General features: G+C 51.0%; 1 protein-coding gene across 3 annotated transcripts in view; it reads right to left on the minus strand.

Annotated features, from left to right (window-relative positions):
• FMNL3 (formin like 3) overlaps positions 1-12,221 on the minus strand; it is a 55,905-nt gene that overhangs the window by 17,664 nt on the left and 26,020 nt on the right. For all 3 annotated transcript variants that reach the window (XM_082635734.1, XM_082635735.1, XM_082635733.1), the window contains exons 2-4: positions 4,023-4,106; positions 1,838-1,918; positions 1,484-1,560 (exon numbers count right to left, since the gene is read on the minus strand). In XM_082635734.1, coding sequence (XP_082491860.1) covers positions 1,484-1,560; positions 1,838-1,918; positions 4,023-4,106 — 242 coding nt within the window. The remainder of the gene's footprint in view (positions 1-1,483; positions 1,561-1,837; positions 1,919-4,022; positions 4,107-12,221) is intronic.

Below are 12,221 nucleotides of genomic sequence, written 5' to 3' on the forward strand. Positions count from 1 at the left end.
GGCCAGGGGGGATGGCACCAGGTGGAAGGGGCAGGCAGAGGGGACTGCCCCACACTGCTCTGTGGCCCTCTCCTGAGAAAAGCAGACCCCCATCCTCACGTAGCAGGGCTTAATAAGGAAGACAGGAGGGCCTGAGAGAGAAGGGAGCAGGGAGGGGTAAAGGCCCTGTGGAGCAAGGCAGGGTGGTAGATGGCGTCTGGAGCTGCCATCTGTGTCACTCTTGCTCTCTCACGTGGGGTAGCTGATGAGGCTCTGCAGTTTTTCCTTCTGTGAGCTTCACCAAATAAAGGTGAAGGCTTAGTTACACATTTCCAAGCAGGTCAGTTCTCAATGTCTGGTTCACAGATGAGGTGTGAAAGCCAACTCTGGCCATCAAGCACAGCTACTGAGGCCAGGAACTGTCCCTTTCCTGTTCTTTCCTGTGCCATTTCCCCTACAACTGTTGCTGAGGCAGCTGGCTGCATACAGGTAGCCTCCATAAGAACCCCAGGCAGCCTCAGCCTGGGAGGGGACAGGAGGGGAAGGCGTATGATGTCATATGCCTTCTACCCCTGCTCTCAGGAAGCCCAGGACCCTGGGGCTGGAACCTGCCCAGAAACCTCCACCCCGAACCCAGGCTCGACTTCTCACTTGTGTAAGCTCTCAATGTTCATGCCAGGCCCCTCAGTCAGGCCTGTAGCCCTGCCTGCAGTTCTCCATCAGGTGTCCCTCACTGTCCTTTGCATACATACATACATACACACACACACTCTCTCTCTCTCTCTCTTTCTCTCTCTCTCTCTCTCTCTCACTTTCACTATATTTACTCTGGCTGGTTACGGTTTTATAAAACTGAGACCATATCCGTCTTTCACTGTATCTCATGCATTAGCCCTCTGTCTGTTCAGCAGGTCCTGGTTCCCCACTTCTCTGGCAAAAAAGACTCATGTAGTTTCTAGGGGCCCCGTCAATGGGCTGGCAGTACCCTGGTCAGTGAATACGGAAGATGTTCAGCTCCTGGTCCCCACTGCCTTAGATCTTTCCTGGTACTTCAGGAAGCTGCTTCTGCTCATGAACTAAAATTGTCTTATAATCAAGCAAATAATCTTCTGGGTACCAAACAGTCCGTGAACTAGGTAGATCTTAGCTACCCAATGCAACACACTCCTCCATCCCCAGCCTTCTCTGGGCCTCCCTTGGCCCAGCCCCAGGCCACAGGCAGACTCCAGTCTCAGCTGCTGTGGGAATGTCTTCCACTCAAAGCCACAGGCTGAGGAACCCAGGAGAGGCCCCAAGCTTGCCAGCAGCATCCAGTCAGCAGCTGGCAGAGCTGAGGGGGGGAAAAGCCAGAAAAGGAACAGTCTGAAGCTCTCTGGGGAAATAAAAGCCATTCAAGAGGCAAATCTGCCCCATGGCAGGGAGATGAAACAGGCAAACTATCCTCAGTGGACACCAGGTCCTAAGACGCCAGGTGAAAAGGCTCTGATGGTCAAATCTGACTCACCCAATGTGGTTGGTACGAAGTGAGATCTCCAGCTCTCTCAGTACTTTGGTTGACTCCTGCACTCTTCTCCTGAACTTCTGTAAACATGGAATTCTCTGTCACTGATGGAGGTCCCCAAGCCAACTTTACAATACAAGCAAAATGGGTAGAAAAGGAAAGGGAAGGCATACAAGAGGGCAGTTATAGTCCTTCCGTCTGTTACTAGCCAGCCACTCCAGGGCCATGGCCTCAGAACACAGAAACCCAACTCCCATTGCTCAGAAGCAGTCCCAACCCAAGTCAAAATGGTTTGCCCCTAAACCCCCCAGGACTGTAAAGGGCAGCAAAACAGGGACTCCCTGCCTCGCACTTCACCTTCCGAGTTACGCTGGGGTCCAAGAAGCTCTGGAGTTTCTGGATGTAAGTGTGGGGAGGATTCTTCACCTGGAATCGTTCCTGTAAGGGAAACACGTGTGTGTACACAGACACCCAAGGTTCTGAGGGGAGTGTTGAGGAAGTAGGGCACTCACGGTGTTTGACGTGAGGGGACTCCTGAAGTTATCACCTGGCCCTTAACATCACCCAAACCATAGGTTCCCCTTCTTGACTTATCCTCAGCTACTTCTCAACTGTTGCCATCTTCTCCTCCTTCAGTTAGTACTCCCTGAGCCTAAAATATTTTTCTACATTAAAAATTATTTTAAGAGCCTGCTGCTTACTAAGAAGATGTGGGGATTACATAGCTCTAAACAGCACCCAAAATAAAGACATGATTCGGAAATGTTGTTCACTTCCTAGCCAGCTAATGGACAGGGGTTAGGAAGGCGAAGGGGAGGGGAGCTAGGCCTTGTAGAAGCCAACTTTCTCAGCCCTGAGCCCAGACTTGGGACTGGACTGGTTTTGCTGTGTTAACACAGCTCAGGAGTGCAAACACACTTTCTGCTCCTTGCCCAGGTCCCAGTCCCCAACAATCCAAGCAACCCCAAATGCTGCAGGCTGCTTTCAGCAAGATCACTGCTCCGTCCCCTTCCACACAGGGCACAGGCTCCCCATTCAACCCCCTCATCTGACCCGGGGGAAAACTCTTAAGCATTCTGGTCCTGTAAGGGCCTCCACAACGGAGATATCTCTGAAGAGCTAGGGGCTGGAGAGGGTCCAGGAGAATGATATAATGTTAGGAAACAGAACCTAAAAACAAATGAAAGAAAAAAAGGAAAGGTTTGAGAAAGAGCTGACATGATGTGACCTAGAAAAGACTGAGAGATTATCAATTAAAGAAACTCAGTACCAAAGGGCTACTGTTCTCCAAACCCCAGGTAGGTAGGTGCTCACCACGCTCACCAACTCCTCTTAATGCAGAATTCAAGGAAATGGGCCTTCCCTGGGTAAGAAGCGACCCGGATTAGGTCCTCTGAAGCATGATTCTACTTTAGGTCAAGCAGCATGACTTGGGAAGCAGAGGAGCACAACAGTTAGCACAGATGGAGCTGGTGGCCTGAGCCCTGGCTCCACCACCTACCAGTGAAAGGCAAGTTACTGAGCCTCAGGTTCTGCTTCTATAAAATGCCTTCCTCAGAGGGTATTTGTGAGGATTAAATATTTCTATATATATATATGTGTGTGTGTGTGTGTGTGTGTATATATATATATATATATATATATATATATATATAGAGAGAGAGAGAGAGAGAGAGAGAGAGAGAGAGAGAGAGAGAGCGCGAGCTTGGTCCATAATAAGTACTCAGTAAATGTTAGCTATTGTGATTTTGTTCAGGGCTTGAAAAAAATTATGTTTATGACAAAACTCCATCAGAAAGTGCTGGGTAAACAGACTGCCTACACTCTGTGCCAGGTGCTTCCACACCTCCCAAGAGGTAAGGAACTAAAAGCCAACTCTCCCAGCAATGCAGACAGGCCTGTCTGAGTCCAGAAACTCATGACTTGTGATCTTCAAATGTGTGCAGGGGAAAGAGCAAGGCCGCAGGCATTAGTTCTTGATTCTGAGCTAAGTGATAATCTCTATTTTCTCTTCTGGCTCTAAACACTTTCATGTAGGGAGAACTTCCAATCCTCATGTTCTGAGATTTGGGAACAGGAGACTAGAGGACTGGGGCTTCTCATTCCTAGAGGCCTGTAAATAATGGGGAAAATCCTGCTATTTGCCAGGTCTGGAGCAGAGTGAGAGAAAAATGGTGCTTTGGATTTCCCAGCCAGGGACAGCCCTCACCCTGGGGAAAGGCAGAAACAAGCTCTGCTGGGAAAAACACCAAACTCCTCCACAGCAGACCCTACACCTCAGACCTACACAAACCTCCGTGAGGCTGCTGCTCACTGGGAAGAAATCAAGACAGGTCTTTGTGGCAGCTAGAGGGGAACTTGGCCTACCAGCCCGGTCTCTGTTAGGAGAGGCGTTTTGGACCAGGAAGTAAGCATGGACTGAGGCCACGCCCAGGCCAGGGCTCCGCAAGGAACCCCAGAGCTGCAGTCAGTGCCCACGGTCCTGCTGCCTTGTCCAGCTCAAGACACACCCCCACTTCGGGACCCACCGCAAACCCCGTACCTGGTCACAGATCAGATCCCACTTCTTCTCGTTGTCATACTGCCGCAGGAGCCGGGCTTTGTCAGGAGGCAGGTTCATGGAGCTCTGAGGAGAGAACCGGAGTCAACGGGGCTGACAGGCTTCCCTGAGGCGTGGTCCCTCAGGCTTCACCCTGACACTATGTGGCTGATAAGGAAGGCTCAGAGAGGCACGACCATCCTCCTGCTTCCCCTTCGTATTTGCTTCAGCTTGGTTGAGCAATGTTTTCCAAACCACAGGCTGTGGAATCAATTTAGTCAGTCAAGAGTAACTTTATTTTAAATGAAAATGAACAGACTGCTTATCAGGGGGTGGGGGAGGAGGGATAAACTGGGAGATTGGGACTGACATATACACACTACTATACATAAAATAGATAACTAGTAAGAACGGGCTGTATAGCACAGGGAACTCGACTCAATACTCTGTAATGGACTATACGGGAAAAGAATTAAAAAAAAAAAGAGTGGATATATGTGTATTTATAACTGATTCACTTCGCTGTACACCTGAAACTAACACGACATTGTAAATCAACTATACTCCAATAAAATTTTTTTCTAAATAAAATTAAATTTTAAAAAAAGAAAATGAACAGATTAAAATAGAATAGGATTGAAGATACCAGAATTCATTGCAAGTAGGAAGAATAAATAATGTTTCACGGACTTCCCTGGTGGCGCAGTGGTTAAGAATCCACCTGCCAGTGGAGGGGACGCAGGTTCGATCCCCAGTCCAGGAAGATCCCACATGCCATGGAGCAACTAAGCTCATGCACCACAATTACTGAGCCTGTGCTCTAGAGCCTGTGGGCCACAACTACTGAGCCTGCAAGCCACAACTACTGAGCCTGCAAGCCACAACTACTGAAGCCTGCGCGCTCTAGGGCCTGCGTATTGCAACTACTGAGCCTGAGTGCTGCAACTACTGGAGCTCGCACGCCTAGAAGCCCATGCTCCAAGGGAAGCCACCACAATGAGAAGCCCACGCACTGAAACAAAGAGTAGCCCCCGCTCACCGCAACTAGAGAAAAGTCCCACGTGCAGCAACGAAGACCCAACACAGCCAAAAACAGATAAATAAAATAAAATAAAAAAAGTTTCATGAAGTTTTGTTTCTTTTTATATGTCATGTATACACATACACACAGATCACGCTGTAAAATGTTTTTCTTAACATGGGACCGGGCAAAAAAGTTTGAAAGCTACCAGTCTAAAGTGGCAACCTTCAATCGATTTCCCCCCACGGTCTGAGAGCTGAGCGGGCTTCCTGCACCACGTATGCCCATGGGTGAATCCTGAGCCACTCACAGCCTGTCCAGATGTCACAAGTCTACTCCTTTCCCTCATATCAGGATACAAGTGAATGAGTAGAACATTAACATAAAGGTAACTGCTCAAATTTTTAAGGAAATAATTTACAAAATTTCAGGACTTTAATTATTAGTATCAATTACTTATGACACAGCTCCCAATTATTTAAGACACAGTAAAGTGTCCCAACCCCTCGCTGAGACACTCTAACCTAGAGTACAGGACAGACCAGGAATCATTTTATTTTGTTCACTACTGTATGCTGAGTGAGTAAGTGAATACAAGTGTAAGTGAGTAAAAGCCAAGGCATCCATGGGTGAGCTCCATCCAGACCAGAAGCCCTACCTTCCCCTCCCTTTTTACCCCCGTCCAGCCAAGGCCCTCCTCTAACCAGTCCGGCGGCTGCCTTGGTGGCAGGTCACAGCCCTTGCCTCCAAAGGCAGATCACTCACCTGCACCCCACCCCCAACCCCTGAATCAGATATGATCTCCTACCTGAAGTATCAGAGCTGTCTGACGACCCAGGTGACTACCCACAAATCTGGCCTCTTCCCCCAGCACACTCAGGCCACCTGGAAGGCCTTCCTCTCATCTTTCTCTCCTTTACCTACTGCTCCAAGTTCAGCTCTTAACTCCCGGGTAAACGAAGCATGACCATTTGGTTACCTCTACCCGCTCCTTGACATCCTCATCCCTGGGGACATGAATCGTGTGCGCCCGGGATCCCAAGGAGTCACACAGGCCCTGCATTATTCCAAAAGCAGCAGGAGTATCCTGGGAGTGGGGCCTCCATTTTCTAAGAAACTAAAAGAAAATCCTTAAACATCATTTATTTCTGTTACATGTATCTATTTATTATGCATTTACTTACATACATACAATTAAGCCGGTTGTATGCTCATCTAGCTCCTAAAGGACTGTATCTATTCATACGATCTCCAACCCCCAATAGTGCCTAACCCTGTGACAGGCACTGAGTGGAGAGTAAGTTGATGGTAAACCTATGGTTAAGATGTCCCGGTTCTGAGCTCTGGGCCCAGCTCCTTGCTGGAAACAGGGTCACTATGGTTCAAAAAAGGAAGCAGCGTTGGGATCTCTGCTCAGTGTTTAGAAGTAGAAGAACTTAGGAATACAGAAGAGGTCAAGAGAAGAAAAGAAGGGGAAGAGACCAACACTTCACACCTCTCCCCATGGTTTCTGCTGCCCTGTTAACCTGCCTGAGCTTCCGCAGGCAAGACGGGCTAAACGAATCCTCCCCACTGCCGATGTAGCAGGGATGGCCGGACGGGCAAATACAACCCCAGATGTTCTCTCTGGAATTACTTTGCTAAGGGCCAATCTCAGCACGTCTCTGTGGATAACAGGACAGGAGCAGGAGGCCACAAGAGAACAGGGACCCAAAGATCAAAGGTGGCCCAGAGCAAGTTCTCCCACCTAACCAGGGCCAGGCTGCTGCCAGCTGAGCCCAAGTGAGACCAGGCCTGGTTCTGGCTCTGTGTGCGTCCTGAGATGACTTCACTGTCATCTGCTCCTTTCCCCCAAGTCTGTGCCATGAAGATAGAAAACAGTTGTCTCCCTTGGAAGAATGCGACCGGGCCGGGGGCGGGAGCTTGTCGCTACTGTGGCAGACATCACATCCCGTCTACGCCAACCTCCTCCCTCAGCCACCCACTGTCAGCTGCTGTGGCCTCACACTTCCCCACCAGGTGAACTGGTGAGAAAACGTCCCCCCAGGGCTTCAAAGACAAGCAGAGTCACCACCTTTGGGAACCCTAGCCTAAGAGCATGGAGGAGGAACCTGAGGGACCTGGCCAAACTTTAGATGCCCAGGAGAGAGGGACACCAGTGTATGGAAATGGGTGGCAGAAGCATGAATCAGCTCCAACCACAGGCCCACATCCTCCAGTCCAGAGTTCTGGGTGGCACTTTCTGGACAGTGATGGTGGTCTTCTCTGCTCCTTTGGGGCCGAAGTGTGATGGGGAAGGAGGTGGGTGGGGGAATTCCCCAGCCTCCAACACTCACAAGAAGTCCATCACTGACTGGGGGGTGGGAGCCACTGGCTAGGGGGCAGGACCAGGGCCTGGCAGTTCTCCCCCTGCCAGACTAGGGCACCAGGGCTTCTGCCTCCACCAGAAAACGTGCGTGAGGCCAGCAGGGCTCAACGTCCTGAGGAAGGGCAGCTTCCTGAGCTCCGGGGATAGCCAGGGAGCAAATCTGACATGATTCCTTCTGGTCTCGGTCAGAGGTTTTGTTTCCTTGACATTTTCCTGCCGTGGTTCCGCAGAGACCTCAGGCTCTCTTGAGGCAGAAGCTGGGCTGAGTTCTTGCTAACTCCTCACTGAGATCCTTGCTTAACAGAAAGGAGGCTCAGCTGTCCCGGAGCAGGGGGCACTGAAGGCGGAATCAGAGAGCTCAAGATCAACTTCGGGCTCTTCAGAGTCACAGAACCTCAGTGAGCTCATCCATAAAATGGAGATAATCTCACGACTTCACAGGGTTTTATGAGGATTAAATGATAAATACTTTGGGTCCGTATGTGTCTGGAACACACAGTTCCCTCCCCGCTCTTCCTAGAAACCTTGAGTAATGTTCTGACATCCCAAGGACCTGCCCTCTTGCTCCTGGATTGTCCCTCTATCTCTGCCTCTGTCCCTCCTCCTTCAGCACTGCTTCTCCGCACTCTGGGGACAGAGCAATCCCTTACCCCTCCTTTGATTCCTCTCTGGTTTCCTCTAAGCCTAGGAGGAAATGAAATACCACCATCCTTGGGGAGGGAAAGGGAGACCCCAGGGAGATGGGAAGAGACGGGGAAGAGGAACTCAGACTGAAAGCAACTCCGGGACTGATTCCTAAATCAGAGGGAACCAGCCAGAAGTCTAATAATAAAAACCTACAACAGGAAGAAGCAGAAAGGGGTGGATCTGATGCTTCTCCGGCAAGGCCGCTCCGGTTTACTGCCAGTTTGCGGCCAGGCAGAGTCCCCTGCTCAGGGTCCAATCCCTTCCCGGGCTCTGCGGGAGCAAAAGGGCCCAGCCCCCCCAGCGAGGCTTCCTTACTCCCCACCGGACCCCTGTTGGCCCCAGAGAAGCAGAGGAGGAGGGAGGTGGCTCTAGTCGTGGGGGTTCCTTTCCCTTTCCTGCTCTGCACCCCCGGTCAGTTAGCCCCTCCTCGTTTCCTTCCCACTGCAGGGGAGGGGAAATGCCAGTAGGGTTGGAGTTTCCTTCAAAGCTGTGGCTCCTGTGCTTGGACTCACCCCTGCCTCTGTCAGTCTCCTTGGGCCAGGCCTGGGGAAAACCCAACAAACAGAAATAGGAACCACCCAAAATTCCCAGCTGCTTCTACTGGTCCCAGTCAATCATGATAAATCCCAGGAATAGAGACAAAAATGGCATAGCTCCTCTGAGGAGAGGGAGAGAGATGTCTGAAACTTTCCTGTGAAGGGGATTCTGGAGGCTTGAGGGAAGGCAGGCAAGGGCTGTCTATTTTGAGCAAATACAGAATGTGAGCTGGTGGTTTTCTTGATGTCTTCCCTCTCAGAACCATCTCCCCACCAAGTCCCCTACAGCTGGCCACTTCTCCCCAGTGTGTCAGCCCCAGCCGCCAGGCTCAGCCCACGGGGGTGGGGAGCCCTGGGAAGCTGAGTCTAGAACTTCCCCAGAGATGAAATGAGGCACTGTCCCGGGCACTACATGCTGCTGAGCCCCAGCTCTGGGTCACAGCAGCCAGCAAAGCCTCTCGGGCATCCACAGATCAGCCCATTATACAGATGGCAGAGGAGAATGCAGTGAGGTCCCAGGTTTGGGAGTCCAGGAGACTGCTGTAGGAGCAGCTGGAGCCCTGTGTTCCCACCCTGTGTTCCTGCCAGGATCCCCTCACATCTCATGCCCCCAAGTCAATGGCGAAACAGGCAACACTGGGCACAAAGGGCCATGCCCAGCCACCAAAAGGACAGAGTGTTAGGAGTGGCCCGGCCTACTCTCCACGTGTCTCTCCTGGTGGGCAGTAGACGCAGCTGTGGCCAGCTGGGCACTGCTCCCAAAGGGCAAGAGCCCAAGGAGGTGGGAGGTACCGGCCCCTGCCGCCTCGGCCCCCTTGGCGGCCACAGCCAGACCTGCCAGCCCTGCGCAGTAGCAGCTCCCAGACAATGAGAGTTATTTTCAGCCAGCGCTTTAACACAAGCCAGCTGGCCAGTGTGCAGGGCGGGAGTCCTCCTCCACCCAGCCGGCCCAGACGGCAGGCCCAGCCTGTTGCTTACGCTGCTGCGGCCGCCTCTGCGTCACTGTTTGTTTATCTCGTTGTTTCAGCACAGCTCCTCCTAACTGCCCCCCAGAAGTACAATCCTGGCAAAAGGAAACCAAAAAAATCAGAGAGTTTGGTCAAAGGTCCAAGAGCTAAAATTAAGAAGGTCCAGACATGGGAAGCACGGCAGTCCCTGCAAACACCCACACCTTCCCCCAGCCCCGTGACTGGCGGGAGTTACGCAGGGGAGGAAGCAGACCAGGTCGGTGGCCAGGTCTCACTGCAGCTCCCACAGACCAAGCCCAAGCCTGGCTTTGCTGGCAACCTGGGAGACGAAGCTCAGGACGGCTCTCCTTGCCTGCCTCCCTCCCATCCTTCTTTTCAGAGCTCAGGTTTGGAGAAGATAACTTGAGACAGAGTCTGGAATGAGCCTGAGCCAACTGGGAAAGGCTCTGGGAGAAGAACTGTATCCTGCAGCAGAAAGGAAATCACAAGAACAGTTCATGACACTTGGCTGGAGGAAGAGGTAGCCCTGCCCATGATGGAGTGGGATGAACACTTCAAGAATAGGAAGGGGTGGACAGCAGCAGTCACCTCCCTGGACTCGAGGCTTCCTGCCCTGGTGCTACCAAACCCCACAGCCTCAATGGTGCAGCTGCCCCTCCCTCCTCACCTCCCTCCATCTGCAGCCCCATGCACAGGGGCTCATGGGTGTGACACAGCTCTAGCCACACACACGGTTTCCTCAAGGCCTAAGCTACCCTACTAGACTTATGGGTGGGTGCTCCTTGACTTAAGTGTCTGTAATGGCTTAGGTCTGGCTTTCTGGTTTTGTTTACTTGAAGCTATCACTTTGGGGACAAGCTGCCAGGGAAAAGCCAGCTTTCAGAGCCCTGTCTGGAGAACGTGCTTCTGTGGTCACTGATGACTCTATAACCAGAAATGACTTGTTGAGCAGTTACGGGCCAAGTCCCTGAGCAGCCTGGAGGAAAAAGAGATGGATTCGCCAGATGTCTCAGGCTGAGCTCTGCAACTCACACCAGGGAAGTCGGGTAAAGGAGAGGTCCTAGAAGGCCAGCATCAATCAAACAAAGAGGTGGCTTTATCCAAATACAGCTATACCCCCCGAGGCCTCTTCTTCACCCTGGAACACTCCTGCGTCGGATCCTGAGCCGGCACAGGAAGTTGGCCATGTCCCCAGTGCCAGCAAAGCCCCCCAGCTCTACCCTCTGCCACACTGTTGACCTCATACCTGACATCAGGTAACCCTGGCAGGTAACCTGGCCCTGGCTACGGACACCTTTCTGGCCTACTCAGTCAAGAAGCACACAGCCTCGGACAGAAGGACTTTTGTTAGCTAGGGGCCCCAAGCCCCAGCTTGAAAAGTCACTGCCACAGCAACTTGATCTATCTGCTGGCTCCTCAGCCCCTCCTCGCGGTTAGCCAGACCCACACAGTCCCCAGTTACGCAGAATGGAAACTATTCTGCTGGGGGCAGCTGGCTTTCCAAAGCTAAGGAGTCTTGGGGCAGAGCCTCACATTATCCTGGTAGCCAACCAAGGTCGACCCTTCTCTTCATGACATTCTGCCCTCCCGCCAGGGGAGACCTAATAGGCAGCGCTACCTCACAGAGGACACAACATTTCTGGGGTAACATCCTACAAAAGGCATCTTCTCTCTCCTCAGACCACAGCCCATTACCATTAGGACCCAGGGCGTGTCCTTCCCAGGGTCTCTCATCCATACCTTCCCTTCCCTTCCATTCCCACTGCCACCATCGGATTGGCCCTTGTTGTTCATTCCTGACCTTCTGGGATAACCTTCTAGCTGGCACCCCTACTTCCAACCTGCATGTGGATGAAATTTCTAAACTTCCTAGCACATAAGATAAATCATGTTTCTTTTCAGTTCAGAAATCTTCTCTGACTCCTTACCATTTACACAAGAAAACCTAAACTCCTTGGCCTACTGTTCTTAGCATCTTAAATAAGAAAGAGCTTCACACGTAAGATTCTCCCTGGGCTGGCCCCAGCATCTCTGACCAGCTCATTCTCTCCTGGACTCTCTCTCAGAACAGCCACTCTTGCCATAGGATTTGCTTGTAACTGACGTTTCCCCAATCTTCTGAATCCCTACCTATTACTACCTGACTCAAAATCCAACTCTGTGACTACCCAACACAGCTCAGTTCCTCTTCTGAGCTCCAAAGCATAATCATATGTGAAGAATGATATGGCAGAGACCTGCTTGTTATCCCCAACCTCCTCTCACCTTCCTTATTAATGAACCTCCAATGTTCAGCTGAGTACTTAGCAACCCAGAATTAATATATTTGTATAAGCAACAAGGTCCTACTGTATAGCACAGAGAACTATATTCAATATCCTGGGATAAACCATAATGGAAAATAATATAAAAAAGAATGTATATATGTGTATAAGTGAGTCACTTTGCTGTACAGCAGAAATTAACACAACATTGTAAATCAACTATACTTGAACTTAAAAAATAAATTTAAAAAATTAAAAGAATTAATATATTTCTCATCTTCCCTAGCATTCAGGTGTGGCTATGTGACCATGTGGGATGCAAGTAGAAGTAGTGTGTACAACTTCTGAGAAGAGTATC

Source organism: Mesoplodon mirus (genome assembly GCF_964341445.2).
Source record: "Mesoplodon mirus genome assembly, chromosome: 11".
Taxonomy (NCBI): Eukaryota; Metazoa; Chordata; class Mammalia; order Artiodactyla; family Ziphiidae; genus Mesoplodon; species Mesoplodon mirus.